Source organism: Macrotis lagotis, chromosome 1 (genome assembly GCF_037893015.1).
Source record: "Macrotis lagotis isolate mMagLag1 chromosome 1, bilby.v1.9.chrom.fasta, whole genome shotgun sequence".
Lineage (NCBI taxonomy): Eukaryota > Metazoa > Chordata > Mammalia > Peramelemorphia > Peramelidae > Macrotis > Macrotis lagotis.
In genome coordinates this window covers 684,348,799-684,361,270 of record NC_133658.1, presented here as the reverse complement: position 1 = coordinate 684,361,270, position 12,472 = coordinate 684,348,799, and the positions used below count along the sequence as shown (strand labels likewise).

Below are 12,472 nucleotides of genomic sequence, written 5' to 3'. Positions count from 1 at the left end.
CTGTCGGAGGCACTTATGCAGAGAAAGGTAAAAACCAGTGGCTCCCCCCAGCGCCTCACACTCTGGTAGGGAAGACAATGCACGCAAAACCATCATTTACCAGAGTTAAATGGAACGTGGTCTCGGAGGCACCCACAGAGGATGAGTGTGGAGGCCGGGTTCTGGGTGGGGCACGGCCCAGGCAAAGGCTCAGAGGCTGGCGACAGCCAGGACCCCGCCCTCATTTCAAAGCCAACTCATGGGGAAGAATTTTTTTCCCAAAGAGGGAAACACTCTGTCCGGGTCCTGGCCGGGGGTCTCCAGCGAATCCGAGGTTTCCTTAGGATTTGGGAGCAGGGCGCGGGCGGGGCGGGGGGGCGGTAGGGGAAGCGCCGGCGGCGCCGTCCACCTGCTACCTCCTTAGGCGGCCGCACGTGAGCCGGCACGGCCCGCCCCCTCTCCCGGCCGCGCGTGCGCGCCACTCACCTGCCTGGGGGCGCCGGGAGGGCGGGGCAGCCGCTGCCCCAGACGCCGCGGTGGCTGCCGGGATGCGCCACAGCTAATGACCTTTCACCTGCGCCCAGCAGCCTCGGGCTGCACAAGGCGGAAGCCATGGCGGAGGCAGCGGCGGCGGCGGCTAGCGGGGCGGGCTGCGGCTCGGGCTCCCTGCCGGAGCGGGACTGCGCCGGGCGGAGGCTCCGGGTCCTGTCGGGCCATCTGCGGGGCCGGGCCCCGGCGGCGCCGGTTCTCAGTGAGTGCGGAGGCCGGGCCCCGGCGACGGCGGCCCCGGCAGCGCCTGCGCCCGCGGCGCCCGAGCCCGGCAGCATCCCGAAGAGGCGGTGAGTAGCGGCGGAGGCAGGGCCGGGCCGGGCCGGGCGCGCGCAGGTGGACCCCGCGCCCCCAGCTCCTTCCCCGGTCTGGGTCGGGCGCGGGCAGCTGGGCCACCCCGGGCTTGGTGGGGCTGCGGGCCGGATGCCCGGGGCTGGGCCGGGGGATGGGGGACATCTCGGGCTGGACCGGCGGATGGGGGACATCCTGGGCTGGACCCGGCGGATGGGGGACATCCCGGGCTGGGCCGGGGGATGGGGGACATCCCGGGCTGGGCCGGGGGATGGGGGACATCCCGGGCTGGACCGGGGGGATGGGGGACGTCCCGGGCTGGACCGGGGGGATGGGGGCGTCCCGGGCTGGACCGGGGGATGGGGGACATCTCGGGTTGGACCGGCGGGGATGGGGGCATCCCGGGCTGGACCGGGGGGATGGGGGCATCCCGGGCTGGGCCGGGGGGATGGGGGCGTCCCGGGCTGGACCGGGGGAATGGGGGACATCTCGGGTTGGACCGGCGGATGGGGGACATCCCGGGCTGGACCGGGGGATGGGGGCGTCCCGGGCTGGACCGGGGGATGGGGGCGTCCCGGGCTGGACCGGCGGATGGGGGACACCGGGGGATGGGGGCGTCCCGGGCTGGACCTTTGACAGCATCCAGCCGGGCTCTGGCACCTGGGCCACCTTGCATTGGGCTGAGCTGGAAGCAGGGGGGCCTTCCTGGGCTAGACTTGTGACTGCCTCTGACGGAAGACTGAGGTCTGGGACCACCTTGGACAGGGTCTGGGCAGGGGCAGGGGGAGGGGGCAAGAGAACATTCTAGACTGGATCTCTGGTTGGGTCCAGCCTGGGGCTGAAACCTCGGGCCATTTTCGATTTGGTCTGGGCTGGGGTGATGGGAATGGTAGTGAACTCAGGGTCAATTAGTCCAGGAAATTTGGAGGCAGGAAGATCTGAGTTCAAATTCATCATCAGGACGTGAAGCAAAATTCAGGTCGTCATTTGACTTCTGCCCACCACAGTTTCCTCAGCTGTAAAATGGAGAAAATAATAGTACTTATCTCACAAGGTTGTGCAGATCACATGAGATGACATTTATAAAGCTCAGCACAGTGCCTGGCACCTAGTAGACACTTAAATGTTTATTCCCTTTGCATTCCTCTCCTCCTGGGTTGGGTAGGGTTGAGGAGTTGTTGAGGATTTCGGGACATCTTGGGCTGTGGGGTGGACTAGGTTGTATTGATCTTCTACAGTGGGGGGCTCCCAGAGTTCACCATGAGAAGTGTCCAAAGGACCTTTATCTATCTGTTAGGTAGCAGAGACCCTGCTTCCCCCTTTCCACCCCTGGAAAGGGGATGTGCTTAGATCTCTTACTCCTCTGATGATGAGACTAGTGGAGAAAAATATTGAATTCTGCCCATGGGGATGAATTTTGACTTGAAAGAAAACCAGTACAAGGAATTGTCATCTGGGATTCCTAATTTGTATGGGAGAACATGACTACTACAGACTTTGAAATCAATCTTTAGTTTGATGGAAAAATAGAATCTGGAAGTAAGTCTCTTGTGTAACTCAATGAAGAATGAATATAGGGAAATTTGGGTGTCAAGTTTTTTCAAGAAATGGAGTCAAGGCTGCAGTGGGGATCCCTGGTCCAGGGAACGCTGTGGCAGTTAGATTCATGTGTTTCAGGAGCATAGAGGAGTATCTACTGCTTGTAGTCTCATACTTTTCAGAGTCTTTTCGTAACTCACTTGATCCTAACAAAAACTGTGATTAATCTCTGGCACAGGTTATGTCCTTGTAATTGGACATTGTTGAAGGAATCTTGACCTAGGGTTAGGAAAGGGGTCCAAACTTTGTTAAATAAGGGACCCTGATTTTTGATTGGGAAAATATGTATAACTGATACAGATATTGTATTCAAGTTTCAAAGTGTAGCTGTGACCTCTAATTAAATCTTTTGTGACTTGGTTAACTTGTCATCAACTTTTCCTCATTCAGATGTCCATAACTTTTTTGACTTAATTTTCTTCTGGGTGGGGTGTCTAATTTATATTAATTGGCTAGTGGTAAAAACTAATTTCATAAAAGTTTTGTGAGGTTTGACTCAGTTTGGGATGATTCATTTTCCAACCATTCTCTGTGGTTAGGGAAACTAGATGCTGAACCTAGATCAGGTGTTTGCCCTGGAGTTAAGTATTGTGTAGTAGAAAGCATTCTGGATTTTGGTTTAAAGAAATATGGGTATGATTCCCTTTTTTGCCACTGATATTTATCTGATTTGTGACTGTGGGCCATTCACTTAATTTCTTAGTTTCAACTTTTTTCATCAGTAGAATAGTTTCATTACCTGTTTCAATGGCGCTGTAAATTTTAAAATCCTTTAGAAATATGAGCTATGTTAATGTGAGTTATTATTGTATTCCATGTGAGCTATTTTTGTAGATTATTTGTGGTGAATCAAAGTCTTGGTTTCATCATTCACTCTCCTTCAGGGTCCTAGACTGTTAATTAGAGCCAAGCCAGGATCAAGGCTGATGATAAAATAAGACAGAGTGAGCTTATGTATGTCTGAGTGTGATTGTGTTTTATCTGGAACCAAATTATTTTGAAGTTATTAATTCACTCTTTTGAGCCAAATGAAACTTTTCTCCCTTCTGTAGGCTCAGTCAAACTGAGTCTTTGTTTTCTTACTGATTTATTTGGTTACTAGCTAAAGTTAAATTTATCTTAGACTAACAGTGATGAGTTCTTTGAATCCTCATCTTTTTTTTTTTGTTGATGTTGTTGTTTTTATTTTGCTCACATAACCTAAAATGAGAATGAGTGAACAATGTGGAAAAGGACACACTGTGTGGTGGAAAGACTGTTGGATTCAGAGTCTAGACATTAGGGTTCTTCTAATTTGGGCACTCTTTTTTTTTTTAAGAAAGATTTTATTTATTTTGAGTTTTGCAATTTTTTCCCCCATTCTTGCTTCCCTCTCCCACAGGAAGCATTCTGTTAGTATTTACATTATTTCCATGTTATATACATTGATCTCAGTTGAATGTGATGACAGAGAAATCATCTCCTTAAGGAAGAAAAATAAAGTATGAGATACAAAAATTACATAATAATATAATGCTTTTTTCCCCTAATTTGACAGTAATAGTCTTTGGTCTTTGTTCAAAGTCTGTAATTCTTTCTCAGGATACAGATGGTATTCTCCATTGCGGACGGCTCAAAATTATCCAAGGTTGTTGCACTGAAGGTATGAGCAAGCCCATCAGGGTTATCATCACCCCCATGTTGCTGTTAGGGTGTACAATGTTTTTTTGGTTCTGCTCATCTCCCTCAGCATCAGTTCATGCAAATCTTTCCAGGTTTCCTTGAATTCCCATCCCTCCTGGTTTCTAATAGAATAGTAGTGTTCCATGACATACATATACTATAAGCCATTCCCCAATTGAAGGACATTCACTTAATTTCCAATTTTTTTGCCACCACAAACAGGGCTGCTATATATATATATATATATATATATATATATATATATATATATATATATATATATATATATATATTTTTTTTTTTGCTGGGTCAAAGGGTATGCAAATTTTTGTTATTGGGCACTTTTTATAACTGTAAATTCAAGCAAGTAACTTTACTTCTCCAGGTCCCAGTTTGATTATCTTTAAAATGAGGGAGTTAAATTCAGTCTCTTGATCTGCCAGCTTATTGAACAATTCCAGGTTGCTTGCCTTTTAGGGTAGTGAGATATGATAATGATCTAACTACCTTTACTGTTTAGATCCGGTAAATTTGTGGTTGATTGAGACATTGGGCAGTTTCTAGCTTGCCAGACTTCTTTTAGTCCTTCTCTTGCTATTTACCCTGTCTAAAAGTACTTTGTACTGTTTGACATTTGAAATTCTTTCTTTTTGATCTTACCTAGCCTTGATTTTCAGCTCTTGGGAAAAATTGTAATGGACGGTGAGAGTCAGAAAGCCCTTGTTCAAGTCCTTGATCTGGGGGCGGCTAGGTGGCACAGAGGATAGAGCACCAGCTCTGGAGTCAGGAGTACCTGAGTTCAAATCACATCTCAGACACTTAATAATTAACTGGCTTTGTGGCCTTGGGTAAGCCACTTAACTCCATTGCTTTTCCAAAACCCCCCTCAAAAACTCAAGTCCCTGATCTGTCTGCTGCTTATTAGCTAGCTAGCTGTTTGATTAAAGTTTATCCCTTCACTCCTTTAAGCCTCATTTTCTTGATAGTTTGCATTTACATAGCAATTTAAAGTTTACAAAAGTGTTTTTTGTATATTTTGTCATTGGATTCTCACAACTACCCAGTGAAATGAGATATATTATCTATTCTTAACCTTGTTTATAGATGAAACAGATTCCAAGAGATTGACTTTATTCATGGATAGGCAAGAGTTTAACCTAGATCTTCAATCTACTAAGCCAGTCCTTAATGTGGGTGAACAAGACTCTATCTAATCTCAACCTTTTAATTGTGGACTTTTCTGATTTCTTCCAGCTGTTAGTGCTCACTCCTTCAAAGTCCTCCTTGTATGTAACTCTATATGGGCATATTATTTCTCCTTATAGAATGTATGCTTCTTGAGGTCAGGGACTATTTCTTAGCACCTAGCATTTTACAGACCATATAGTAAGGGCTTAATAAATGCTTATTGATTGATGCTTGATCTGTATTGATTGATACTTCCCCAGACCCCAGTCTGTCATTCCGTGAAATTTTGTATCCCTCCCAAAGTTTAGCAGTGCCTAGCACCTGTTAGGTACTTAATGGATGTTGAATGAAGAGGAATACATGATTGATAGCAGGAACCACGTTTTTATGTGACAACCATTTTGTATTTGAATTATTTCAAAAAACCTCTATCTAAAACTAACCTATGGGCAGGAAAGAATTCCTTCTTTCCATGTTTCCCCATTTGTTTAGACCCTAACTCCAACTTGTTCTAGGTTCAGTTTGTATTGTTCAGATTATAGAAATCATGTCGCAATCTTAGTAGAGAGGTTATGTCTGCTTGATTCAAAATCAAATAAATATTTGTAGTTCTTCTTATGATAATTCTATGAATAATTCTAGGATAGATCTTTGTTATAGATATGCATGTTCCTGAGACTCTCATAGTTATTTTATTTTATTTTTTATTTTTAGATTTTTGCAAGGCAATGGGATTAAGGGGCTTGCCCAAGGCCACATGGCTAGGTAATTATTAAGTGTCTGAGGCCAGATTTGAACTCAGGTACTCCTGACTCCAGGGCTGGTGCTTTATCCACTGTGCCACTTAGCTGCCCCTACCCATCATAGTTATTTTAAAAAGGCTAATGAATTTTTTAAAAATATTGAATACATTTTTAGTAGCATTCCCCCATCATTTAGATTTTTCCAGTGTCTCCTGTCCCTCATTTCTAGAGAACTTTCTTGCATAACAAAAAAAAGACCTAAACCCATTTTTTTTTTTTTAAGAAAAAGAGGAGGAGAAAAACTAAGCAAAATGGTTATTTGAAAAGCTAGGACATTGGAACAGACATGGAATGCTCCAGACCTGTGAGCCTTCTCCATTTCCCTACTTCTCCACTTTTGTAGCTCAGTAAATAGAATGCTGGGCCTGGAGTCAGGAAAAGCAGAATTTATTTCTGACTTTAGACAGTGTTGGGGTGACCCTGGGCAAGTCACTGAACCTGTGGTTTGCCTCAGTTTCCTCAGCTGCAAAATGAGGATAATATAGCTTCTTAGAGTTGTTGTGAGGATCAAATGAAATATCTGTAAAGCATTTAAGAATACTTGGTACCTAGGAAGGAACATAATAAATGTTTATTTCTTTCCTTCATTATGCAAAGGGCAGGGTGGATATCTTCATATATTTCTTCTTAGGGGCCAGATTTGTTCTTGATGATTTTGCAGCCTTCATGTTAATTGTTTTTTGGTGGTTATTCTTTCCATGTATATTTTGTTGTAGGTGGTCATTTTGTATATTGTTTACTTGGCTTTGATTACTTCAGTTTGTATCAGTTCACATAAATCTTTACATTATTGTATTCATTATATTCATTGTTCCTTATTCATGTGCCGCAGTTTGTTTAGCCAGTCTTCAATCAAAAGGCATCTGCTTTGTTGATAATATTTTTCTACTGCAAAAAAATGGTGCTATAAATATTTAGAAATATATGGAGCCTTTTTTTTTTGTCAAGTCCTTGGGATTTATACATAACATTCTAGGTTGAGTGATAGACATTTTAGCCACTTTTTCCAGATTGCTTTCCAGAATGGTTGTACTAATTCACTGCTTGATCAACAATTCTATTTATACTTTTACCCTTATATTCTAGGAAGTTGAAATTTTTTATATATGATGTCTAATTTTAGTCTATAAGAGCAAGAGCATTCCCTAGAAAAATTTTCTTCTGCAAAAACAGACTCCCTTTGAAATAATCTTAATATCTTTGAACAGAAATTATTTACAGAGTTTCTTTTGGAAGTTATGTAATCCTTTACATTTTTAAATCTTAATTTGAAACCTCCCTTTGCTAAATAATAGTTTGGTGCCTACTAGAACCTTGTGCAGGAAACTTGGTGTGATACATAGTCTAATTTAGATATTGTCTCTGATTTCAAGAAGTTTGCATTGTAATAGTTCTTCATGTGGAAAATCTGCTCACTTTACAGGCAGTCACTTCCCTTCTTTAGAACCTTGGAATCCAAAAGATACTAAGGACTTCAGTGATTATTTGGTCATCTCATACCTTAAATAATCTCAATATCTTTTTGATTGCTTAGATGGACAACTCACTGCTTTTGGGATAGATTATTTTACTTCTGAATCTCATTAATCGTTCAATATTTCCATTATATCTGATTATTAGTTCTGTCACTTATAGCAGTTGGTCTTAGTTCTGTCCTTTGTGACCAAGGAAAGCAAATTTAGTCCTTTTTAAATTAACAGCCCTTCAGATATTGGAGATGGTTAATCATGTTTCCTCTTAAATTTAGACAACAGTGGGGTGACCCTGGGCTTCTCAGTGCTAAAAATTCTTAATTCATAGTATCATTGTTTTAGAGCTAGAATATATTTTAGAGGCTATGTTATTCAAACTTCACATTTTACAAATGATGAAATTGAGACATATTTGTGTTTAGGTAAGGTCTCATTAGTAAGTGTCTGTGATGAGATTTACACAACTAAGTCCTCTGACTCCAAAACTAGAGTCTTTCTACTGTATCATGCTGCTTTACAGGTATAACTTGATCTTGAGTCTCTTTATCATCTTGGTTTCTGTCTTTTGTTTAAAATACAGCTTGCTGAAGTTATTGCTAAAATGTGATACCTAGAACTAAGCACAATATTCCAGATGTGGCTTGAATAGGTTAAAGTAGAGTAGAATTGAAAAGTTAATATCCTGACTAATATGTACTCACTAATGTATTCCAAAGCTGAGTTAGATTTTTTTTTTTGGCTTATTCAGTGTATCTTTTGTTGACTGATTGAGCTTATAGTCAGCTTGAAAAATTTCATGGTTTTTTAAAATTGATTTTATTTAAGGCAGTTGGGTTAAGTGACTTGCCCAAAGTCATACAACTAGATAATTATTAAATGTCTGAGGTTGGATTTGAACTCAGGTCCTCCTGACTCCAGGGCTGGTGCTTTATCCACTGCACCACCTAGCTGCCCCTTCATGTCTTTTCAACACAGGCTGTTGTCCAACCATTTCTTCTCAATCACGTATTCATATAGTTTATTTCATCCAAGGGTAGCATTTTATATTATTCCTGTTACATTTCATCATATTAGACATAATTTAAAAATGAGAAAATTTCTGTAATTAAGTAGAGCCACCCCATTGTTAGTTTACATTATTGTTTTAAATCCTGTGCATTTATATGAAATATCACACAGTTCTTGCCATTCAGAGTTCATAGTCTAAGAAATAAAACAAAACATAAATTCAGAAGATAAGTTGGTTTAAAGAATTCCTTTAGTGAATAAGCTAATTGTCTTTGGGGAAAGAACAATGAGTGGGGGAGGAGTAGTTTTGGGGGAAGTAGAACAAAGAAAGAGTGAGAGATCATTTTTTAATTTCCTTCTAGTCCTAAATCATATAAACCTATGATTATGACCCAATTCAAGATCTTTTCTCTTCCCTAAAACCCACTTCTCTGCAAACCCAGGTTTTTCTTTGCTTCACTATTCCTGATAGTTCAATAACCAATCTCAAAAGCCTGTGCTCAGAGCTTTTATTTGTCCTTTAATTTCTCATTTTCTTCTTTACCCCAGTCCAGTCAACAATTAAATACTGTTCATTTCTCTTCAAAAATATCTCATCCAAAGGACCTTGAATCTGGAGTTTGAGAATTTGCATATAAATAATAGTTTTGCTACTTGTGACCCTGGGAAACTTACTTGAATTTTCTCTCCCATAGTTTCTTCATCTGTAAAATGAGGAGATTGGGTTAGGTGTTCTCTACCCTGATCTAAAATTCTTTGTTTGCTTCCAGTTTATATAGTGCCACCTTAATATGTAGCTTTCCATTTCATGTTATTCGTCCCTCTAAGGTAATCTTGTTTGTGGAATGTCCTTCACAAGTCTATTTCAGAGATTGTTCTTCCTAAAACAGACTTTATCAAACTATATTTTAGTAAAGTATCTGAAGTATACCTTACTTACTGCCCTTTCTTTGTGTCCTCATCATGGAAATTTTCATAAGGGCCCACTAAGATTAAATAAAATTTGGTGGTAAAAATTTCTTGAGCCAGTAAACCTTGCTAAGAACAAGTGCTGTTCCCTAGATACATGATTAAGACATTTTCCTATAACTTTGCTTTGCATATTTTTATTCTATGTTCTAAGTATTCCTTGACTAGCAAATGAATCTATATATTTTTTTCCTGTCATTAAAAATTCTATGATTCACTTCCTCAATACTGCATAATGTTCTACATGGTTTCCTAACTTTAGGAAATTTAACAACTATACAAAATAGTACTTAACTATCTATACAATTCAGTTTAATGTTGTAATTAGATGGTAGCTTATGCAAAATAACAAGGGCAGGTAACTTCATCATCCTTTGAGGGACTTTCAGTTTTTTTATTTTTGGAGACTTCGGTAATCCATAATTTGCAGCCATATAGTTTAGAAGAACATTGTTGTTTAAAAGATGAATCTTTGTTTCAGGGAGAAGCTCTGACTCTTGAAAACTTTGAATAATTTTCCAAAGGTCATCCATCCCCTTGCCCTGTTTTTCCATTCTAATGTCCAGTTCATTGCTCATAATCCAATTCTGGGTGTGTGTGTGTGTGTGTGTGTGTGTGTGCGCGCGCGCGTGTGTTTTGTGTGTGTGTGCGAATCTGACTAGTGAGACCTAGTTTTATGTATTTTGACATATGAAATATTAATGGACAAACTAACTGCACATGAACAATAGTCAAAATTGTTTTTTCTTATGTGTGGTATTTTTTTTTGTTATTTTTCTGTTTTAGCATCCTGATTAGATTGTAAACTTGCTGAAAATGGGGACTGTTTTATTGCCTCATTACATCTCTAGTATTTGGCAGTAGTAGTAAATTCTCAGTAAGTATTAATTAAGAATTTGAGATATATCTAATCAGGGATATATTTATTTCACTTTTTGTTTCTTGAAAAGATAAATTTATTTTTACAAGCATTTACACCTTTACACCCAAATTGAGCCAGAAAACAAAGAAAAAAAGTGAAAACCCAAATTCTTACCATAAACATTTAAACAAAGAAATTCCCATTTTGATCATCCCTGAAAATTTATGTTTCTAATACAGAGAGATTTATGTTATCTCTAGCAGGAGGTGAGTGGCCTGATTGATTTTCCGTTTTTTGGACTTGTGATTTATCTTTGAATTGATCACTGTGAACTCTTTCAAAGTTCTTTTAATCTCCAATATTGTTGTCATTTTGCAAATTGTTCTCCTAGAACTGCCTACTTTGCTCTCCATGTTTTATAAAGAAACTTTCCCATGTTCCCTTGAAACTGTTGGTTCTATCCTTCCTTCTGTCATAATATTCCAATACATTAATTTAACCATAATTTGTTTAGCCAATCCTAGTAGGAAGGATAGTTTCTTTAAGTTTATAATTTTTGAGGACTACAAAAAGTTGCTGTACATTTTTATTGTACATATAAGCCCCGAATAGAAGGTTATACATAGTTTATTAGCTTTTGGGCATAGTTCTATATTACTTTCTAGAAAGATGGTACTATTTCATAGCTCTTTTACCTGCAGTTTATCTTGAAATTAATTTATTTGTACCTAGTTGTTGCCATGTTTTCTTTTCCATTAGGTGGTGAACTCCTTCAAAAGAGGGACTATTTTTGACCTTTCTTTGTATCTCCAATGCCTGGCACAGTGTCTGGCATATAGTAAGTACTTAGTAAATAAATGCTTGTTGACTTGTTTGTTTTCTTATAGTCCTTCCAACATTTGTTCTGTTCTTCTTTTTTCTCATCTTAGTCTGATGGGCATGAAGCAAAACTTCAAAGTTCCTTTAATTTTCATTTTAAAAATTATTATTGATTTAGAGCATTGAAAAATGATTGTTGATAGTTTGTATTTCTTTGAAAACTTTTCATTTTATCTATTGAAGAATGACTCGTAGTTGATAAGATCTTTATCTGAGGGTTGTTTGGAAGAATACTTTATTCTCTTTGTACTCAGAATATTTTTTGATGAATAAAGCTGTGATTACTTTTCAGACTATAAAAAAAGCAATGCATATTATAGAACATTCATTGTTAAGCTACAACATGATGAGAAAGCAAACATATAACCATTTTGGTTCCTATTAATGAAAATTTGCTTCAATTAATTTTATAGATATGTGGTGGATATTTCACAACCTTACAAATTCCTTTTCATGGAGATTGTAACTGCATTAGTATAAGAATTTTAAAACATTCATCAAGCACTGAAATAATTTGATTTTTATCTGCACTCTCTCTGTCTCTAATTATATGCACACACATTTGTGTAGAAATGAGTATTTTGATAAGTACTTTTGAAAGAGAAGAATTTTTCTCTTTAGTTTTATCTGGAACTCAGAATCAATAGCATAGCTAAAATCAGAGATGTAGTAGAAATGAGAAGTCTGGGAAACACTAAGTTTTTTGAGTTTGGGACTTTTTCTCATAAAGGTTGAACAGTCTCTAGTGTGTTAGTGATAGTGATAGTAGTATCTCATTTGATCCTCACAACCTTTTGAAGTAAATGCTTATTATCCCCACTTTGCAGAAGAGAAAATTGAGGCAAACAGTGGTGAAGTTATTTATCTAGGGTCACACAGCTAATTAGTGTCTAAACCTGAATTTGAACTTAGATCTTAAGTCTCTATCTACTGTGCCACCTAGCTATCATTTTTATTATGCTATTTTAGAATATTTTGTGTCTTTACAGTTTTTTATTAAGTTCTGAAAAGAAAATTCCTTTCTTTTTTGGATGATAATCTTTAAGATGAGGCTTGCATTGATTTTTGTATATTTAATTTTTATTAATATCTTTTGTTTTCATGTCACTTACATTTCCCAATATACTCATTTCCTCTTCCTAGTCATTCCTTATACAAAAGACTAAGCAAGGGGAGAAAAAACATCAGCCAAGTCAGACATTATTTTGTAT

The 12,472-nt window shown here is 39.4% G+C and overlaps 1 protein-coding gene across 2 annotated transcripts in view; it reads left to right on the top strand.

Annotated features, from left to right (window-relative positions):
* The first annotated feature begins 576 nt into the window (after positions 1-576).
* Positions 577-12,472, top strand: part of AGPS (alkylglycerone phosphate synthase) — a 156,582-nt gene continuing 144,686 nt past the window's right edge. The window contains exon 1 of one of the 2 annotated variants that reach the window (XM_074215634.1): positions 577-818. In XM_074215634.1, the coding sequence (XP_074071735.1) occupies positions 592-818 (227 nt within the window). In that variant the 5' untranslated portion in view covers positions 577-591. Of the gene's footprint in view, positions 819-4,428; positions 11,221-12,472 lie in introns of those variants that run through there. The other variant, XM_074215632.1, reaches the window with a different exon arrangement.